At 37.5% G+C, this 21,885-nt stretch overlaps 4 protein-coding genes across 4 annotated transcripts; 1 reads left to right on the top strand and 3 right to left on the bottom strand.

Annotated features, from left to right (window-relative positions):
• On the bottom strand, positions 1,986-3,785 carry LOC18780431. Its single transcript, XM_007212854.2, has 2 exons — positions 3,738-3,785; positions 1,986-3,236 (listed from the first exon to the last, which is right to left on the bottom strand). Exon 2 carries the CDS (start codon positions 3,231-3,233, stop codon positions 2,118-2,120), a length of 1,116 nt encoding a protein of 371 aa, XP_007212916.2. The 5' UTR covers positions 3,234-3,236; positions 3,738-3,785; the 3' UTR covers positions 1,986-2,117.
• LOC18778542 (elongation factor-like GTPase 1) lies at positions 5,304-9,037 on the bottom strand. The gene has a single exon (XM_020562731.1). The coding sequence runs from the start codon at positions 8,743-8,745 to the stop codon at positions 5,662-5,664; it is 3,084 nt and encodes a 1,027-aa protein (XP_020418320.1). The 5' UTR covers positions 8,746-9,037; the 3' UTR covers positions 5,304-5,661.
• Positions 9,519-16,452, bottom strand: LOC18779548 (2-dehydro-3-deoxyphosphooctonate aldolase 1). Its single transcript, XM_007211696.2, has 15 exons — positions 15,375-16,452; positions 15,012-15,060; positions 14,806-14,903; positions 14,512-14,608; positions 14,067-14,132; positions 13,448-13,507; positions 13,263-13,337; positions 13,009-13,093; positions 12,654-12,712; positions 11,983-12,027; positions 11,424-11,522; positions 11,001-11,048; positions 10,810-10,857; positions 10,255-10,333; positions 9,519-9,824 (listed from the first exon to the last, which is right to left on the bottom strand). Exons 2-14 carry the CDS (start codon positions 15,045-15,047, stop codon positions 10,277-10,279), a joined length of 873 nt encoding a protein of 290 aa, XP_007211758.1. The 5' UTR covers positions 15,048-15,060; positions 15,375-16,452; the 3' UTR covers positions 9,519-9,824; positions 10,255-10,276.
• Positions 19,915-21,827, top strand: LOC18780316 (zinc transporter 1). The gene is made up of 3 exons (XM_007212736.2): positions 19,915-20,635; positions 20,721-20,870; positions 21,069-21,827. Exons 1-3 carry the CDS (start codon positions 20,021-20,023, stop codon positions 21,372-21,374), a joined length of 1,071 nt encoding a protein of 356 aa, XP_007212798.2. The 5' UTR covers positions 19,915-20,020; the 3' UTR covers positions 21,375-21,827.

Below are 21,885 nucleotides of genomic sequence, written 5' to 3'. Positions count from 1 at the left end.
CATAGCCGCCCGGCTATACTCTATTTTGATTTTTTAAAAAAAAATATGTGTGGACTCGTGGCACCAAATGGTTGGGGGCTCTTTTTGGTATTAAAAATCGTATAGCCGCCCGGCTATACTCTATTTTGATATTTTTTTTACAAACATGTGTGGACACGTGGCACCAAATGGTTGGGGGCCCTTTTTTGTCTTAAAAATAGTATAGCCGCTCGGCTATACTCAGGTTTGAATTTTTTATGAAAAGACATGTGTTGACACGTGGCTCCAAATGGTTGGGGGACCTTTTACATAGTATAGCCGGGCGGCGGTACTATATTTTTCTTTTTTCAAAAAACAGTCTAGCCGGACGGCTATACTCTTTTGGGACAAGTGGCGCCTAATGACTGGAGGACCCTTTTTTTAAAACAAAAAACTGTACAGCCCAACGGCTATACTCTGTGTTTTTTAATTGTTTTTTTAAAGTAGACTTGTGTTGACACGTGGCGCCAAAACGTTGGGGTCCTCCTTTTTATATTAAAAATAGTATAGCCGCACGGCTATACTTAGTTTTTAAATTATTTTTTTAAAAAATTATTTTAAATTATTTTATGAAAAGGTAGGCGACACCCTTTAAGCATCATAGTACGTATTTCACTTTTTTGATTACTTTGATTAGTAATTAACTTAGTGAATATTAAAGGAGAAAAAGAAAATGAGAAATTGAATTACTATTTATTAAGTAATATAATTCATGAAGTTAATTAAAGTATTTAATCATAATCAGTCATTAAATAAATAATAATTAAAATATAATTGTCAATTCAACTAATTAAATCTCCAAATATATTATATAGTTACTAAAAGTAAATTTTTAAAAAATTAATTAACCTAAATATCCTAAGTTTATATTTATTTTTTAAAAATAAGACCTCTCCCGACGACATTTCGTCGGCAAAGATATTTTCGTCGGGAGAAATATAATGCGGCATAGATCTTTGCCAACGAAATTTTGTCGGGAGAAGTGTTCATGTATTTTTTTTTTTTTAAAAGTATCAATTTTAAAAATATAAAATTAGTTTCTTTACTTTTTCTTTTGGCCAACTTCCTTAATTTAATATATGTAATTAAGTAATTTCCTATCCTTTTTGAATTACTTTAATTAGTCATAATATATATATATATATATGTGTGTGTGTACGTACGTAGTTTTCAATAATACATTCGTGTTCTATACGCATCTCCTTTTTTTAAAAAGCAAACGTGCGGCTATACTTAGTCTTGAAACATGTCCGGGCGGCTATACTCAGTTTTGAATTTTTTTTGAAAAGACAAGTGTTGACACGTGGTGCCACAAGTGTTGACACGTCATTGATTTAATTGATGTAACATATAATATGGACATGCCACATCATGTTGTATAAAAATGTGAAAAAAAATTGTGGTAAGTGTAGCATTACTCATATGTTTAATTGCTTCCAATATCTCACGTATTAATGCATGAATGTTTTTTTTTTTTTTTTTGTTCAAATGTGAGGAGATGAGGAATTTGGACTTGTAATCTCTCCAGACATTGGAAAAAGAAATAATTAAATAAAAGATTAGTTGACATATGAATGAGTTGGATCTTTTAAGACATGTTATAAGTTCACGTCAACTAAGGGCCTGTTTGGTATCCTATTTGGATCCAATTTTATAAACTCAAAAACAGATTTTAAGTTCAAAGCCCAAAAAACCTGTTTGATAAGCCCCTTTTAAAAAACCAAAATCCAAAATACAACTCAAAAACACCCCTATCATTGAAAACAAAAAAGTGAGATTTACACCCCTATCATTGAAAACAAAAAAAGTGAGATCTTATGCTCTCTCTCTCTCTCTCAAAACTGTATATAGCCGCGCGTCTATACTATTTGTAGATATTAATTTGCTAGTTTCAACGTCCAAAGCAGATATCGAAGAGAGAAAATTTTCACAGTAAATCAATTAGAACAAACCAAAATTAATCACACATCAGAGTATAAAGACTTGAGCAGTAATTTGGAACAAACCAATTCGCATTTTTGCATATCATAAACAAACTTCTTTAAAATAAAAAAGTAATTTCATAATCATAAGCAACCACCAAATTCATTGCAATTGCTCTAATCAATCCCCATTCTGTGTCGTACCCTCTCGTCTTGTCTCATTCCCTTGAGACTCACAAGGCTTGGCTTATAAAATCCCAGAAGATCGGTGTCGAACCATTTATACACCACCTTCTTAATCATCTCATTGTTCATGTCATAAAAGAGAGTCTTCCCTCCCTTATAACGCAGCTTGAGCTCATCACAATCAGCCTTCACAGGAATGAGAACTTGATCATCCAAAAGTGGCTGATGCTGCAAAAATTTCAATGGCACAATGATCTTATTTTGACTCCATTGTTCCTCTTTCAAGTCTTCTAGCACCAAGACATGAAGTTCTTCCTCTACAATATCTCCAACAGCTATATGTTGGTTCCAATTGAAAACCCAAACTCTCTTGCAGCCATTGAAAACTCCTTGGGGCAATGTAGTTGTGATGAAGCACTCATTCCACGGATCGAGAGCTTGGACTTCCAAGCACCAATCTTCCCCATCTGTTATAATTTCAGAACAAAAATAAACCCCATCATGAACCTCATCAGTTAGAAAAAATTGCCTTCTTGTTGTCCATTTGCCATTTTTCTTCAACAAGCCTTGGTTTGGGTGTTTCAAGGCTCTCCAATCCCCATCTTGTCCAATGCTCATAACTTCATATCCCACTTCATCATTGTGGATATAAGCACTTACTAATTTGGCATCACCAGTCAATGAATCAAAAGCACATTTCATTCTACACACATCCATATGTGCATTAGGCAAGTCAAGGACGTGACCAATGACCGGATTTCTGATGCGGCAAACAGGAAGACTGTGATGCTTCTCTACAAACAAGCCAGCAACACGGGACATACACCGGATATTTTTACTGTGAAGAAGGGCTACTTGGTCATGTCTCCTACTGTATTGACATTTTATTGGCAGAGGACTAGCCCGATCCATATGCTTCACAATGAAGTGATGGTCTTCAATCAAAGCACACCATTTCTTGCAGACAGACTTCATTCTCAGCAAAGCGTCTACAGTTAGCCAACTCAGAATCTCAATGATCATCTCAAAAGGAAGCTTTAGTGCTTTTCGTGCGGGATCCAATCTTCTTCCTTGATCTCCACTTTGGTAGCGGGGCACCATGTTCATGCTCTGTGGATACAACAAAGTTCATTAATATTGTTTGATCACAGCAATGATTGTTCTTAACAAGAGCGTTACACGATAATTTCACTATATATATCAATCACACTAACATTATGTAGCAATGTGACGAGTGCACGGAAGAATTTATAGTTCTTAAAACGGATAATCTAATAAGAAGATATGCTGCAATTACAAATCACTAGTCTCCAACCAAATCATGAACCAAACAGAATTTAAAAATATAAATAGATCTACATATATATATTCCAACATAAATTTATTTCAGTATACATGGAGATCATCACGCTTTTCATAATGTATGCCCTAAAAATTATGTAGTACTACAAAGTTCAAATATATGGATTCTTAAAAGAAACATATGTAGCTCAAATTAAGTAAATCTTTGATCGATTTACACACTAGAAACTACATTCATATTAATAATCATCTACAAATATAATCTAATAGAGTCATTCTCTCGAATGCAGCTAAAATGAAGTTTTTTACCTCTTGATTTTGGCTGAAATTGAACGAGCAGCCAAGAAAATTTGAACGAGCGGCGGGTCCAAGAGTGTGAGAGAGTAGAAAACAAATTATAGAATAAATAATAGGCGAAAGGAGAACTTCTAGGGATTTTTAAGGGTAATTTTGTAATTTTAATTAATGAATTTATAGTATTCTTTTTTACAGCGAAGATACTATATTTGACAGAACCCCCTTTCTCCTTCGGACATTCAATTATCCCTCACTAATTGTAACTTTTTCTTCGTTGCTATTTGCACAATATGAAATATCTATTCATGTGTTGTGCTATTTTGGGGTTGTTTGCTGTGATGTCCGTTTACTCTGCTTTGCAATTCACATCTGAACTACAAATGAGCCTCATGAATATCAGATTACGACTTTGGCAAACAAGTGAGATCGTATGAGGTGGCACCGTGGACTGCTATGGTTACACGGAGTACATGAAGTTTGGGAAGATTGAATTATACAGAGAGATGCCCATGAAAAATTTAGTAACTTGGAATACTATGATTTCTGGTTATGTTGAAAATTGTCAAGCCGAAGAGGGTTTAAAGCTTTTTAGGTCAATGATCGGAGATGGGGTTAGACCGAACCCGTCAAGTTTGTGTAGTGTTCTACCGGGTTGCAGTAACCTCTCTGCATTGCAATCCCAGTGCTAAGGCGCCACGTGTCAAAAGAGTAAAGCATTTCAGCTATTCTAATTTTTTCAAAAACCGAGTATAGCCGAGCGGCTATACTACAACAAAAGACTCGCCGAACGCCTATGCGCCACGTGTCAACGGCTATACTATTTTTAACAAAAGATAAAATGATTATAGCCGCGCGGCCATTCGTTTTTAATTGTTTTTAAAACCAAGTATAGCCGGCCGGCTATACTATTTATATATATATATAGACCCGCCCATCGTCTAGGCGCCACGTGTCAAACATGTACAGCCGTGCGGCTATACTGTTTTTAAACAAATGTTCCAAAACCGGTATAGCCGCCCGGCTATACTATTTATATTTTTTAAAAAAACCAGCTTCACGTTAAGTAAAGCCGCGCGGCTATACCAAATTTTTTTTTAAAAGGGGAAAACTAGTACGATTTTTTTAAAGAACAAGAGACGACCTGCCTAGCGATTTGGTGCTTACGTGTCAAAATAAGTATAGCCGCGCGGCGAGACCATTTTATTAAAAGAGATTTTTTTTTTTTTTTTTTTTTTTGGGTCTGAAATAAAAGAGATTAATTTTCTGGTTTGAACCTTCAAAGCAGATATCGAAAGAGAAAATTTTCATACACTAGAAACTCAACACATGATGAAGTAAAATATGATGCTCCCATCCCATCATAATGATATCATGGCTATGTGCACAATATGAAAGATCTACTCCTGCTGTGCTATTTTAGGGTTGTTTGCTGCGATGTCCATTTACTCGAGGGTATAAACGCACACAAAAAATGAAATACTTGATAATATAAATCATACTCTGCTTTGCAATTCACATCTGGACTACAAATGAGCCTCCTGAATATCAGATTAGCACTTTGGCAAACAAGTGAGATCATAGCCAGAAATTATCAAAAGCAGATCGTATAATAAACACTGTCAAAGTTGTTTTGTACAAGTATTGCTGGTAATTGGTGTTTACCTTCAACAAAATATGATCTCTCTGGTATTACCAAAGCACTAAAAGAATCCTAATCCTGAGAGAAGATAAAACTCAAATGCCGGCTTCCGCAAAATCCAACAATAAAATGAAATTATACTAAAGTGAGCACATTACAACTATATCAACAACCTCTGTACTTTTGCAAAAAGGAGTTGATCACTCTCAAAGGACTACAAAATTGTCCCTTCACAATATAGAGAAGTATCCTCTGCACTGAAGGAGTTAAATCACTCATCGACTATATTGACAACCTCTACACTTTACGAGCCAGGGTCCTCTGCTTTGTTGCGTGCTGTACTACTTTTTCCTCTACATGAAGGCCCTTCTTCCGTCTTACGGCATTAATTAGTTTCCTCGCGGTATTGGGAAGCACACTAGAACCATCACCAAACTCCTCAATTTCCTCTTCTGTTTTCGGTACAAAGAAAGGATCGTCGGGAAGTGCTTCCCAGTGACTAAGCACAAGAAGAGCACTTGCAGCACCAGAAGTCCATCTTCTAAGCTCATCTGCAAAACCAAAGCTTTCAGAAACTGGCAGATATGCATGCACGGTGAACAATGGGGAGCCTTCCTGCATTTCCTCCTTCAAAACTCTAGCCCGCCTTCTCCCAAGCACAGCGTACATCGAACCCAAATGCTCAGTTGACGTGTTCAACTCACAGAAGTACATGGCTTCCACAAGCCGTGGCTTCTTTTGAAGCACGGCTTCTCTACAAGCATCTTTGACGGTTGTCATTACCTGTCCTCTGAAGATGCCATATTGCTCATGTTGCTGGTGGGAGGCTTCCACCTCATCACATTGAGCAGTCAATGGTTCAATTTCAGCCTCAATCAGAAATGCTAAACCCCACATAGGTTCATCACATAAAGGTCCAGCGGCAGTCGCCACTTGAAACCCAGATACAACACTGCTTTCAAGGCTCTCTGCCTCCTCATACAATGCTTGAGTTACTTCTGAAGATGTATCACCAGCTATATTTCCACTGCCACAAGCATCCACTAATCCTAATTTTTCAGATACGTGAGAGTTGCCACGGATGAGGACAGAGCCATCAGTATCCCTTCCTTTAAGGTCTGGAGTAAGCAGGATGTTAGGACCAACCTGCGAAGGACCAAGTGCCCATATCCTTTTAAGAAGTTTTTGCCACTTCAGTTTACATTTCTCAACCCGATCCTTGTCATTTTCACCACTAGAATAAATATCACTCTCCACAGCATCCATGATACGTTTCGTCAGTGCTTCAGTCGGATTCTCATCTTCTTCTATCCTCGAAATCTTTGTGTCCAAACTTTTATTGGTCTGGGCATTACCTTCGATGATTTCTCCAAGTAAACCAGAATTCTCCTCAAGCACCTTAGTTAAAGAAGGTGGGAGCTTTATGACTCGCACCTTAATAGTACACCTTTCATTTGGCGTCTTTTTCTTAACACAATCTGAGCTCTTAAGAAACAATTTCAAATTCTCAAGTTTATCGACTACATCTCCCTCAATGGTCTCTTTATAAGAAACAAGAGGTGGAGACACTTTCAAGTCTATCCTTGCAAATCTCTCCTTCAAATCCTTTATGCATCTTTCAAGATGTACCTCTCCTGCAGCAGACAGAACATGCTCTCCCCTAGCAGAAACCGTGACCTCTACAAACGGGTCTGCCCGGTTAAGCAGCCGTAAACCCTTCGTCAGTGCACCCATGTCTGCAGGATAAGAAGGCTCAATTGCCACTCTCAGAGTGGGAGAAACTTGGAATGCCATACTGGAGAAAGGCCAACAGTTTCTAGTTGACGAAAGTGTTGCACTTTTCAGTATATGCTGGCCAAGGCCTCGAATTGCCACGAGATTCCCGGCATGTGCAGAGGCCACATGTGTCAAGCCTTGGCCCATCATGAGATATAAAGATTGCAACTCAGCCTCCTGGATATGCTTCTTCATTGACTCCCCTTTTAATGGATCATACAAAGCTGAAAGCACATAAACTTTCTGCCCTGAATAAAGAACCCCACTAAAGATCCTTGCAAATGCAAGGAAACACTCATTCAATTCACCCTCATCACTTACGTTGTTTATGATTTCCCCATGTAATCCCCTCTGTGGAAGTACTTTCATTGGGACAGCAAACATTTTGGATACAAAAGCAACACAAGGAGCTTCTGGCCTCGAATCACAAGCTTCAACTGATTTTCTCACAAGCTCTGCCTCAGCAAGCACGTTGGGATCAACCCCATCACTCAGAACCTGTCTTTTGGGAAGCAACCGTGTTATTCGATATGCCTGTGCTGCAACCGGGTCAGGCATACACCTAACCACCATTGACAAGACTGCATCAAACAGAGGAAGCCAGCGGCTCATCACAGCTTGAAGCACAACCTTAGGATCCTTGTTCTGAAGCTCACGAGGTGGTACATTCAAATTAAACGACTTGATTACTTTCTCAAGCATCACTTTATTATTATCACCATCTTCCAAAGCAGCCTGATAAACCTGCCAAAGAGGTTCAAGCACGAACTGAACAAACATGGGTCTGGCTTTACTTAAACCAGCTACACCTTTCTTCCCCACAATCATCTTGGTTTTGGGATTATAGTACCTGGGTCCCCACAGAGCTTTTTGCAAAGCAGCTGTGCTCGCACCTAGTTTCGAAGCATAAAACTCAGCAAACTCACGAATACAAAAACCCCAACCATCCAAAGCACAGACAAACGCTACATTGCCCTTCTGGGGCTGAAACGTATCTTCCTCATCATCCTCCACATCCAAAAAGGCGAGATTTTGGTCACTACCCACATCTCCGGAAGGCCCAGAAAGTATAGCATCAACGTCAGACAAGTACTTCTCGCTCTTATACGCACTCACAATCCCATTAACCTCATGAACAATACGCACTAACCTCGTATAAGCCTCCATGGGACTCAATTTCAACTCGGAGATCAACCGGTCAATCTTGTTGAGCACCAAGCAAGGCGTGAGCTTCTCAATCCAAGCCTGGCGCAAAACGGCGTGCGTTTGGATGTGGACGCCCTCAACGGCGTCGACCAGGAGCAGAGCGCCGTCGCTTAATCGAGCGGCGGTGGAGACCTCGCTGCAAAAGTCCATGTGGCCTGGAGAGTCGATGAGGTTGATGGAATGGTCTTTGTATTGAAGAGAGATGGAGGAGCTTTTCATGGTGATGGCGCGCCTCTGTTCCTCGTCGAGATAGTCCATGAACCGGAGGCGGCCGGCTAGTTTGGGGTGGACGACGCCGGCGCCGGCTCCAGCGATTAGGTGGTCGGCGAGGGTGGTCTTGCCGTGGTCCACGTGGGCCAGTATGCATATGTTTCGGATATTTCGGGTATTATCGGCCATTGATTATACACTTGGTAGAAAGATAAGACCCGAGATACCGGAGGTTAGGGATTGAGAAGAATGGAATTGGCGAGATATCGGTGGATTGGTGCAGACGACGGACGAAGGCTTAGCCGCGCGGCGGGGAGGTTTTCAGGTTTTTAAGAATTAGGGCTTTTGGAACACGTGTTGCTATATGAATATGACTATTTTTTTTCCTTTTCGGAATATGTGTTTTCCTATTTATTTTTTCTCCACTCGAATGTTTTTTTTGCCAAATTTTTTCTCCAATGGTTAATTACCTTTCCTAGGGTTCAACTCCATACGGACAGAGATTCGAAACCGCAAGTATGCAATTAATGTTTGTGTAAACCCCCTCCAATCGCTTGAAATAAAACTTATTCTAATACAATTTTGTTATAAAACAAGAGATAAAAAGTGAAAAGAGCAACTTTACCAAAAAAATTAACAAAAAGGTGAAAGAGCAAGAGAGATTGGGAAAATTGATAAGTCACATGTACTTCTGCTTATAAACATTTTTATTAGAAGATGTTGAAACTTTTATAAAGTTTGTGTTCAAGGTGATTCTCCAAAAATACTAAAGGTGGCAAAGTAACATTTTAACATTTTCTGCTAAATGTATTGTCATAATCGGTTTTGGTTATCTAAAACCTTTTTTTAGCCATTTTAAAAACATTTCCAAACAAACATTGATTTGATTATCTAAACTAAAGGCAAGTTATTATGACAAAAAATATGATTTCATTCCTACCTTTTCCAAAACCCTAAAGAAGTGTAGGAACACAAAATTAATTATTCTCTTAATATGCATAAACATCACATATTAAAGGGAAGTAAACCAAATGATTGAAGAAAACAAAAATAATTATTTCATAAACCCTTCAAACTGCTATGAATTCATGAATACAATGATAAATAAATGATGGCATAGCCCGGCGAAGGACAGCATCTTATCTCATATTTGATCCTGGTCTGCACAAACATTATCACCAGCTCATCCAGTGGGGATGTGGCAAAATGCCACCCCCTACAGAGCTAGCTATCACTTCAACATGTATTACTTGAACATAGGCGTATACCTGAAATAAGTAACAGCAGAAGCAGACTCATATCAGGAACTTGAATGGGGCTGGCAGGTCAAAATAAAATAGAAGAAAACCAGTAAGAGTATCATTTGGTCAACATCATGTTAAGCTCTCTAAAAACTATCAGGCAGTATATACGTCGGCAGTGACAAGAAAGAAATGTTTTAAACTCTTTCAGCTCAATTTTCAGACCTACATATTGCCTGGAGGGGCAAAGAGTAGGTGATTGAGAGTAGCGCAAACCACTCAGTTCTGCATCTTGTTGCCCCAATCTGCACTCTCATTAATTACAGTTTTTGGATTGAGGATGGATGTGCTCTCTTCTTTTCACTCTAGGATGCGCTATAACACACCACCTATTCACAATAATCGCTAACAAAAGAAAAACTGGCAAATATTTAATGTGTTTTACCACCCTTCTTACCAAAAGTGTAGCTTCAAGTCTTCTAATCACAATAGGGTGTGAGATCAATGTTGAAGTGTTGCTTCCCCTTGCTTACCCTCTAAAAATTAACAACAAAATAGAACATCCAGGTCAGTATCTAGCAACAAAATGAAAAATCATATTGTTAGAAATGCAGAAACCAAAATGAAAAATCGTTCAGGTTTTTAATCTTCTTTTTCTTTTTTCTTTTTTTTTCTTTTTTTTTCCTTCCATCCTTTTGAGGTGTGGTCAAGGAAGGTTTCGGGAGGGGAGACTCTACCAAATACAAATAGCATATATGTCTCAATAAAATACTCCTGAATTGTCTCAAAAGTTGCTGAAAGAATCTGGTATTGATACTACACTAGCTAAAACTGCATTTCCAATCATGGATAATGTAACAACCCACATGCCATTGACTCTCAGATATACTTCAAAGTAACCGAGATAATATAGCATTCCATGTACATAGCATTTCAATAATTTTTTCACCACTTGACTCAAAAATGATCAGAACTCTAACTGCTCATATTATGAATGAAGCAAAGGACTTACAGCAATTGCTACAAGCTCTACCAGCAGTTCCTCCAAATGGCGCAAGGGCTACAATCATATATAAGAAGTAATTTAAACATCTTAACTTGATAAAATACTTTTAGTTAAAAAAAATTCTATATATTCAAATATCCCACTACAGGAATGAACTTCCAGAGAAAATGCTCATGGAATAAGAAAGCATGACTCACCCATTGAGTTGGACCATCAACCGGCGCGTTAGAAGGATCATCGTGTACCTAAGTCCCCAAAGGAAAATCTTAAAAACTCAAAAGTCTACAGCAAAGTGTGCATATATGAATCTATTCATAAAGAAGAATACTACCCTAAGAAATCTTTGCGCAGCTTCATATTGGCCATACAATTAAAAGCTAAGAAAGATGAATTCATATTGCACACTTTCGAATTTGTATGGAAATAGTTGCAGATAAACGAGATTATTTATTCACAAAGCTCCTTCAAAGTGAACTCAAATGAATTCAAATTAATCTGTGCCCTACTGGTAATTGGATTTACTTAACTTCAACTAATTTGTTCTCTAGTAACCCTAGAATTACGAATCCTAATCCTAAGAGTAGATGAAGCATAATGCCTGCATCAACAGATTATTTTACCTCCATGAAAATTCCATCCACTCCAACAGCAACTGCTGTCCTTGCAATGCACGGAATCAATTCACGAAGACCACCACTGGCTACACCTCCATCATCCAACTATAGGAGAAAGTTACCATTTGATATGAGAAAAAACATTCGTATCAAACTAAAGTAATCATATTACATCTTAATCGAAGAAATATTGTGACACTACGGATAGAAACTTACAGAAAAGCAGGATTATTGCAAATATCTCCACACACAAAAATTACAACATCAACAACCAGAAGCAATTGCCAAAAGTATTTATAATTTCATCCACATACGCAATAAGATAAGACCAGTTCCTAATGTTTGTTGTTACTCAATAAGAAATGAAACAATCCAACATTTTCTCCCCAACTACCAAATTATGTGATTTTTCACAGGTCATTTCTATGTCAAGGAGAAATGGAAAGGATTATTTAGTCTAGGTTACAGTCTTCATGGGAAATAACACGGACATAATCATACTTTTTGAAGCAAGGAAATTGCAGAGTGCTAACTTACGAAAAAATATATGTCAGAATTTTCTCACCTTTCTCCCAGCGGGCTGTTGCAATGCATGTGTTACATCAGCAACCTGTAGCGAAACACTTAAGTTGAATCAGCTGGTCTGGTCCTCAGATTTTAAAATGAAATGGAGGCAGCGTGTTCAGACTATCACTATTGAAAAATTGGGACAGAAAAGAATGCAAAAGTGAAAGAGAATTATCCAACAAGAACCAATGACTGAAAGCATTTGTAAGGATCAGGTGAAGGTCACCCAACTGAACTGGATACATGTCAAGTTTTCAACCCACTCCTATAGATTGTCAGACAACTGAGACCTACTAGCAACATACAAACACATATTTCAACCTCTTTGTAATTGATTTCAGTACTTATGAGGAAACAGGACAATAGGAGAGTCAAATTTTCATTGTCTTTTTATGAGATGACGATAAAAAATCTATACATTCAGTGCCCAACATTTCCTACAATCGCTTCCTATAGGTGCTTCTCCATCCCCAGAAGCACTTACGGTCTATTTCAACCAAAACATTATAAAAATCATTTTGGAAACAAATTGAGACTGGGGAAAAGGAGGGGGTGTAGTCGTGTACTTCCAGTATTCCTGACAACAGAATTGTTTCTCTTTCTTAGGAAAATAAAGCACAAAATAACAACAGCACATAAAAATAGGAGCAGAGTATAAATTTAACTTACAACTGGACAATTAGCTTCTCTGATCCACTCCAAATTGCGCGGATCAACAATTAAATCATCTATATACCAAAGCAGAAATATAGGATAAATCAACTGAGAAAGAACAAATTATGAGAATGCATCAATAACTTTGATCGTAGAATGTTTAGAAGGCAACATTAAATCTCAAGAAATATGAATGGAGAGTCAATGCACGGAAGTTTAAAGACAAAAAGGGGGGAACATGACGCCAACGAAATATAGTTTCACTAGAATTAAGCAACGGCCACACAGAAAGTGGGGCAAGCACTAGAATATTGATGAAAGCTGAAACAGAAAGCTTAATTGAAGAAAGCATAGATACTGTAAGACTTACTATAGCCAAACATAGTTCCCCTTTCACAGACCATCACGTTTGGATTTCCAGCCAGTCTAACCTTCTCAGCTGAATTTACCATGACCTGAAAAAATGAACATTTTGAAGATTAAAATCAGAATCAAAAGCATACCTAAATCTTTTAAAAGAGATTAGTTAGTGGAGGTTTAATCAGTAAGTTCAGATTGAACTACTCATCATTAAACCCAGAGAGAGAGAGAGAGAGAGAGAGAGAGAGAGAGTAAATCACTCACAGAAGGTGCACAGAATTGGCCTTTCTTAATGTTGATAATTTTTCCAGTCTTGGCTGCTGCAACTAGAAGATCTGTCTGCTTTCAAAAGAAGTCACAAATAAGATACATTGGCACTCTCACATCCTCTGAAACTAAAAACTTCTTGAATTTTTTTTTTTCTGATAGAGGATTCCGTTTAACTTAACCTGGCGGCACAAAAATGCAGGAATCTGAATAATGTCTGCAACTTTACCAACTTCTTCACACTAGGAAAAACAAAAAAGCAAAGAAAAATGTGAGGAACAGTTCATGACCTGTTACAAACCAGTTGACCAATCTTTGATACAATCTTGGAATGGTTGTTAAAGAGACCCATGGTAATCGTCTTTTTTTCCTTTACCTGAGGAACTTTCCTTGATGTATAACACAGGATGGTAAAGAAATAGACAAGGATGCGTGGTGTTGCCTGATTGTGCATGCAAGTATTCAAGATAGAATGCACAGAGATCCATTGACCAAGTCCAAAATCAAGAAATATAACAGAGTAAATTATAACCTATTCCAGAGTCTCTCTTTTCCTTATCCACACACATTTTTACAAATGACATGGACATATCGTGATGGAGATAGCGTATCTGAGGTATCCAAATGGTACACATTTATTCAGCATAGCAAAGAGTGTCTTGTCAAACAAAGCTCGTTCTTCCTACCCTTTAGGCTTTATCTTTAACCCATCAAATTTCCAAGCTTAAGAAAACAATATCTAGTATATTAAAAACAAGAGTTCAAAATTATGTATATTAAGAGAGGAGACAGAATGCTCACCTGGCTAGCTTCGTGCACATCTGTAATTATAGGGATGTCATATGCTACTTTAACCTTTTCAAGGATCTGAAATAATTCGGGAAAAATAATGAGGAATTAGTGATTCCAAGTTAAATATCTTCTCTATTGACAATTAATGTCAAGTTAATGCTAGGAAAGATAAATTTTACTCTAGAAAGTTCTAACCATGATTTTTTTGTATGCCCTAGTAATTGCAGCTAAGCCATTAGAAGGCTAAATGTATCAGCTAATGACACAGGAAAACTTCAAAGTTCAAGAACACATGACTAGCCACGATGGGAAAAACTGATTACCAACACTGAAATTGTAGTCTATTTAAAAATTAATAAATATCTAGTACACTCCCTATATTTATCACCACAGAAACCAAAGTGGTTTGTATCTTAACTTTGAATGAAAACAAAATGATGTAGCTGTGCATCACCTTTAAGCCTTCAGTGAGGCCAGGACCCCGGAATGATTTTGAGGATGTACGGTTGGCTTTGTCAAAGCTTGACTTGAAAACCAGTGGCAATCCAACTCTACAAGATTGGAAAACAAGTTGTCTATATCACCAAAAATCAAAAGTTCAAATCCAATCTTCTATCCCCATTTTGGCACATAGAAGAGCCTGATAAAAATGAATCTTTTTCCTTCTCTTATTTTGCATAAAATAAACTACAAAAATAAACAAATGATCAAAGAGTAAATGCATAAATCCCAAAGAGAAGGAGCAGACTTTGTTGCAACATGCTTTATGTGCTTGGCCATCCGGAAAATGTGCTCTTCGGATTCAATCACATTGGGACCCGCTAATAAGAAAAATGGTTCTGCTGCCTGTAGAGATAGATTAATCAAAGATTAAAGTACCCAATGGAACCATAAAGCATCCAAATGCATATACCCTTTAACACAGGAACTTAAAAGACCCCAACAAAGTAAAACCTTGAGCTGGTTATATAACACTGTTGATGCATCCATCTTTGCCACTTCGCTGAAATACAAATGAGACTACATATAATCATTCAAACATAACACGTACTAAAAAAATTGTTGATTTAATCAAAGCAGCAGCCAAGATCTCAAGGAATTTAAAAAAAAGTTTTTCTTGCGGTTGATAATTCAGATGCTGATACTCTGTGAAAGATTCGGAGGTAATCTATTTTCCCGCAATTTTTTTCCGGGTATCCAAACGGACCATAAAACGAAATGTGAATGCAAATTCAAACTTGAATGTAGTTGAATTTCACAGATCTTCAAATATATTACAGAATATAAAAAAGAGGCGGATCAAGCAGAGAACTTTACCTCACTTTAATCACAAAAACAGGGAGAGCTTCAGTGAGTAATGGTATAGAAGCAGAGACGAGTTACCCAGATAGTGTTATGAAATAATTCTGTCGCCGACACTCTGTCACTGTCACTGAAGCTGTACTGTATGAATGTGTGTGCGTGCGTGCGCGCTCGACTGTGTGTAATGTGAAGGTCCAAAAAACTTTGGAGGCCCAACTCAGAAAATTCTCAGCCTTTTTAACTTGTAATTTGGGCTAGTAACCCCATTACAAAGAGCTTCTGAAAAGTGGGCTCACTCATTCTTTGCTGATAATAGCTTCTCATTAGCAATGAATAATCCCCCTCACTCGCTCCTCTAATTTAGCGAGCTCGAAAAGCGGCTCGCAATATAATACCCACGCTATATTGAATTCGCGAGTCCGAACTAAACCATCGCAGAACTAAATCTTCGCACTGTCATCGCCCAACCTCACTGTCACCACCACTAACCGTATCGACACCAACAACAATAGCCAATTGAAGGCCCAATCAGTTGACCCAGAGAGCCCTTTCTATCTGCTCCGATTCCTCATGGGGTTACCTAATTTCTGCAACCAAACAAACCCAAATCACTAGCTTGTCAAGATCGAAGAGGATGTGCGGCGTTCCTGGGAGAGCACCTTTGCTGAAGCCTCTGTTTGAAGCTTTCCCGATTGAATTTTTAAAAAAAATTAGTCAAAAGGGGAGAAGGAGAACTGGGGAAAAAAGGGATGTGGAGGTGGGTTGCAATGGGGGAGAGAGAGAGAGAGAGAGAGAGAGAGAGAGAGAGAGAGAGAGAGAGAGAGAGAGAGATAGATAGATAGAGAGAGAGAGAATTGGGGTTGGTTGATGCGAGCTCTGATCGTTCTTCTTCTGTTTGCAAAGGCACCAAAGGTGAAGAAGCAAGAATGAATCTATTAATCACAGGGAGCAAGAGAAGATAGTGGGGGAGGGGGATCGTAGCAGGTATCACTGCATTGATGATTTGATCCCATAGGAGGCAAAACCTCTGTTTTTTTTTTCCCCATCCTATTTCCAACAATGCAATGAAACTAATTATCTTAAAATAAAATAAAAACAAACAAACAAAAAAGATAAAAAGAATGGGGAGGTTGAGTTAGGTCTGGATTTGATGGTTTTTTTTGTTTAAGATAATTTTAGCCTTTTAAAAAAATTCAGAATTTTTGTTGTTTTTTTAATTATTGTTTTAAATTTAAATATTACAATAATTATTTTTTAGTCCGACCACACAACACCAAACATAGGTCTTTACTATTTTTACAATTCAGCTTCTTAGTCCGACGCAGAACCAAACGTAGGACAGTACTTAATCCAGCTTAGGCCAATCCAAGATAGTCCCAAGGTTTAATCCAGTCTATGACAGTCCGCCATACCAAACGACTCCATGATTGATCAGTCTACATGGATCGTAGATTTTTTGTTGGCTTTATTACTGTTTTACCCCTTGGAACGATTGCTTGATCTCACTTTACTCTTTAAAACTGAAATTTTCTCACTCAATCTCCAGAATCTCTAAAAATTACTGAAATTTTCTTATTTTACCACTTTCGTCTACAAGACCGTTAAGTGTGCTGATGTGGCATGTGCATTGTAGTAATTTTAGCTCCTCTATTTTCTATCTTTGCATCTCTCTCTCTATAACTCCCACTCTCTCTTCTCTCCCCTCCCTGACCCAACCCTTCCTAGAATTACTCAACACACTCAACTTACCAGCTACTCTCTCTTCTCTCCCCTCCCGTGGAGGGGAAGAAAGGAAAAAAGGGGTTTGTTAACCCTAATATTTTAAATATATATATAAATATATATAATATGTTTGTTATATTTAATTTGGATTTTAAAGTTTTTAATGGCTAAAATTACTAAAATATTCATGTCACATCAGCACACTTAATAATTTTGTGGATAGAACGAAAGTGATAAAGTGAGAAAATTTTAGCAATTTTTAGAGATTATGGGGGTTAAGTGATCAAATTTCAATTTCAAGGGTTAAAATGAGACCGAACATCCATTCTAGGAGTAAAATAGAAATTAAGCATTTTTGTTTATAGGCTTATTATATGTTTCACCCCCTGAAACTGAAATTTTCTCACTTAACCCCTTGAATCTCTAAAAATTGCTTAAATTTTCTCACTTTACCACTTCCGTCTATTTCTGTCAAGACACTTAATGGTTTTGTGAATGGAAATGGACGAAAATGGTAAAGTGAGAAAATTTCAGTAATTTTTAGAGATTCAAGAGGTTAAGTGAGAAAATTTTAGTTTAACGGGGTAAAGTAAGACCGAGAGTCCATTTTAAGGGATGAAACAGTAAATAAGCCTTGTTTATATAAGTGATATTGGGAGAGAGAGGAAATCGAACCTAAAACTTAGATACATGGATAAATGTTCTTATCAACTTCAGATACAAGTCCCTTGGGTTGTTTGTAAATTTGGTTTGGTTTAAATCTCAAGGTGCGTCCAAACCAATGTTACATAACGGTTCATGTTGGTTCTGTTTAGGTAACAAAACCAAGACATTCCATATAGTGACTTTTTTTTTTTTTTTAAGATAGAGAAATTTGGGGAGAAAGATAACATCAAATTCAAAAGATTGATGCATGTTACGAAACTAATAGTAGATGATAATAACCAACAAGAAAATCCCAAGTTAAGAAGAAATTATATAAGCGGTTTAGCTTAGCTTCAGATAAGTTGAATTGTCTAAACTTATTACGATTTGGTTCAGTTCAACAAAAATTATAGTTATTTAAAATAAGATAAATAAAAAATTCGGATTGATTTGGTTTGTTCGGATTTAACATTGCGGACAATTTTTTTGCCCACCAATCAAGTCAACTGCTAAACTTTTCACAAAATCTCCAACAAGAAAAATATTTTTTTCTTTTGAGAGACCAACAAAAAAATATTATTTTGTGGTGTTCATAAGGCTTAGAATATATAAAATGTTTTTTTTAGTTTTTTTAATATGAAATGGTCTGCCGAGATGGGCGTGTCAATCCATGCGGCTAGCTCAGCTTCCATCTTGGAGGCCCCAGCCTTCTTGACATAGGTGGCTGGCTGACTTTCTTTTTCTTTTCTATGTTTTTTTTTGGTTGAAATAATTGTTTTTTAATTATTTATTCTGTTTAGTTTTAAAGAAACGAGACAATAGAAAGAAAAAATCGAAATCAAAAGAAATTTTGTTAAGAGCTGGATGTACTGATGTTTTGTAACTGAGTGTAGGCTATAGGCTCACATACGAAATATTGTATCCAGCATCCCAAAATGAAGATTTACTTCAGCAGTTGCTCTTTTCTCTTCTTTCCTAGTCTCTCTAAGCATTGAAAAGTGAAAACCCATTCTTCAGAAAGCTTTTAGTAGTAGTTGCCTATTCTCTCTAGGTTTATTGAATTGAATAGTCATGAAGAAGGCTTCTATTGAAATATAACGGAGATGTCACGTGACGATATCTCAAACTGATCACTTATTAAGTTATTATCATGTCAGAAAGTTAAAATATACGACAATTAGTGATTTACTTAAAATAGCACTATAACGACATCCTTGATATAAATAAGTTTTTCTCGTTTCTTAGGTCGTCAATGGATAAAGAGTCATATTAAAATATTGCATATAGCTGCAAGATGTATGCATGTCTGTACCAAAACCCAGTTAATTAATCACTAAAAAGGACATGGAAAGTATACTAAAAGATGAAGACATAATATCGACATTATTGGGTTGACCATCTTAATCCATGCCCCAAATCGATGAAATCTAAGCCAAACTTCCTTGATCAATGTGTTTGGATGACAACATTCTGTCTTCACTTCCTAGGCTTCTACATGCTTGAATATGATACAAGTCTTTTTCTTTACTGTCTCAGACACCCAAATTTCAAACCCTTTTTTTTCTTGTGATCCCTTCTCTCAAAATCAAATTTTTATATGATCCTCATATCCATCTCTATGACCTCAATGTTGAATTACTCAAACAGCCTGCCCAATTCCCAAAACTCCACCCAACTTTGGAGAAATAAAACATGGTAAAACTTTAGCTACCTTGAAATGAAATACCAGATCATTAGCAGAAACAGAAAAAATGTAAGACAAAATGGGCTAGTAAGGATGAAAATATCATTCACTATCTGTCAGATATTCACTTAGGTTTAAAAGTGGTGGGTACTTGGTCTTCAAGTACATTTCTATTTGGTTACAATTACCTATAATTACATGGAATTACAATATCATAATAAAGGGAAAGTAAATCACAGTGATTGGAGTGGCTGATTTTGTGCAGGTTTAGCGTCATCTCTATTACTATCCATTTAGACAGAATCTGGGGGGTGCCTGCAGAATCCTGACAATTTAAAACTTTTCCACAAAAAAATGAACCATGTCAGATTTTGGAGTTTGGACCATCCAGCCTATTCTTAGTGTCACATGCACTGCATACAACCTGTCCTTTATAAGTTTTGACTAAGAGTTATTTTCGCATCTCTTTGTTCTGCTAACAAAGTGTCTCAAATCATCTAGCAGTGCACATTTCTCTCTTTCCTTATAAGACTAAGCTACACTTCTCAAAAGGCCCAAAAAGCTCTATATCCCTCCTTTCTTTCCCTCACCCTTTGCCACATCTCAAACCATGTTCACTTTTCAATTAGCTCCCTCTTTCAACATGTTAAGGATAATATCCATCTTAATTTTTCTTTTTCCCACTATGGTATTTGGAGACTGTACATGTGAATCCGAGGACACAGAGCACAACAAAGAAGCTGCACTCAAGTACAAACTAGGTTCCATAGCTTCCATCCTTGTTGCTGGTGCTGTTGGGGTCAGTCTGCCATTGCTAGGCAAGAAAATCCCAACTCTAAGACCCGAAAACGACATCTTCTTCATGATCAAGGCCTTCGCAGCCGGCGTCATTCTAGCAACTGCGTTCATTCACATACTACCAGATGCATTTGACAACTTGACCTCACCATGTCTTAAAGAAAATCCATGGGGAAAATTTCCCTTCACTGGTTTTGTTGCCATGCTATCTGCCATTGGAACACTGATGGTTGATTCATTGGCAACCGGTTACTATCAGAGGTCCAACATAAAGTCCAACCAAGTTCATGAATTGGAGACGGGTGATCGTGTACATGGTCATGCAGCAGATCATGTACATGGCCACACACATGCCACACAGAGTCATGCTCATGGCTCTGAAGAATTGATGTCATCAGAATTAATCAGGAACCGTGTCATTTCGCAAGTAAGGAACTTTACTGAGAAAAGCAAGCATCTCATTACTATTTATTTTGTTCTCTGAAATTTTAGCTTACATGGTCATCTTGTAGGTCTTGGAGCTGGGGATCCTAGTTCACTCAGTTATAATTGGAATATCATTGGGTGCTTCCCAAAGCCCTGAAACAATAAAGCCTCTCATGGTGGCTCTGTCTTTCCATCAATTCTTTGAGGGCGTGGGACTTGGTGGCTGCATCTCCCAGGTTTGACTCTGCAGCCTCTAGTAAGGACGAAGTAGGAAGTCGGTGTTTTAAAAGGAAATTCTCTTTTGACTTGTTATGTACAGTACATTCTCTTGATCTAAAAGGATTTCTCTATTTGTCACAATTGCATTCTGATCTATATCTACACTATCATGATCTCACTTACAATCATTAAGCTCCTTCTCAACTGCTTTGCAGGCTAAATTCAAGTCTCGGTCTGCAGCTATCATGGCTGCATTTTTCTCCCTCACAACCCCAGTAGGGATTGCAATTGGCATTGGCATATCAACCGTTTACAATGAGAGCAGTCCCACTGCTCTAATTGTTGAAGGGACTTTCAATGCTGCTGCAGCTGGGATTTTGATTTACATGGCTCTTGTTGACCTACTGGCAGCTGATTTCATGAACCCTAGACTGCAAAGCAATTTGGGGATTCAATTAGGAGCATATATTTCACTTCTTCTGGGGACTGGTTGTATGTCTGTCTTAGCCAAGTGGGCTTGAGGTTCCTATTACATATTAAAGTGTGGTTTGTTAATTAAGGGCGTGTCATAATCCTTGAAGCAGAGTTGTGAGGTGTTTTTAGGGCTTTAATCCTTGCTTGGAATGAAGGTATTCCAAGAATTAAAGTGGAATTGGACTCTATCACGATGTTTCATTGATTAAGGGTAAGATTATCACGCTCATTCTTTGTTTAGTCTCACATAGGCTAAAACTCTAGTTTGGGTCATCATGTTTTAGAGTCTTCCCCTTTCTCTGTTGTAGGCCTATTGGCCAATGATGCTGCTAGCGTGCTAGGGTCGTCCCAATGCTTCTATTTTTGGACTTTGACCCACCTAAATGTGGCTTACTATGTGGTTGTCACACGTGAGGAACATGTTAAAGATTGTAAAAATACCATATCAGAAACTTGATAAAATAAAATATACAAAAATGTGATTGCATTACTAGTTAAAAGTGTTATCGGAGTCGGTAACATTAAGCTGTTTGTCTGCAAAAGTCTAAACATTTGTGA

The sequence above is a fragment of the Prunus persica genome, chromosome G4 (genome assembly GCF_000346465.2).
Source record: "Prunus persica cultivar Lovell chromosome G4, Prunus_persica_NCBIv2, whole genome shotgun sequence".
Lineage (NCBI taxonomy): Eukaryota > Viridiplantae > Streptophyta > Magnoliopsida > Rosales > Rosaceae > Prunus > Prunus persica.
The sequence above is the reverse complement of the archived record's forward strand: the minus strand, read 5'-3'. Positions and strand labels throughout refer to the sequence as shown.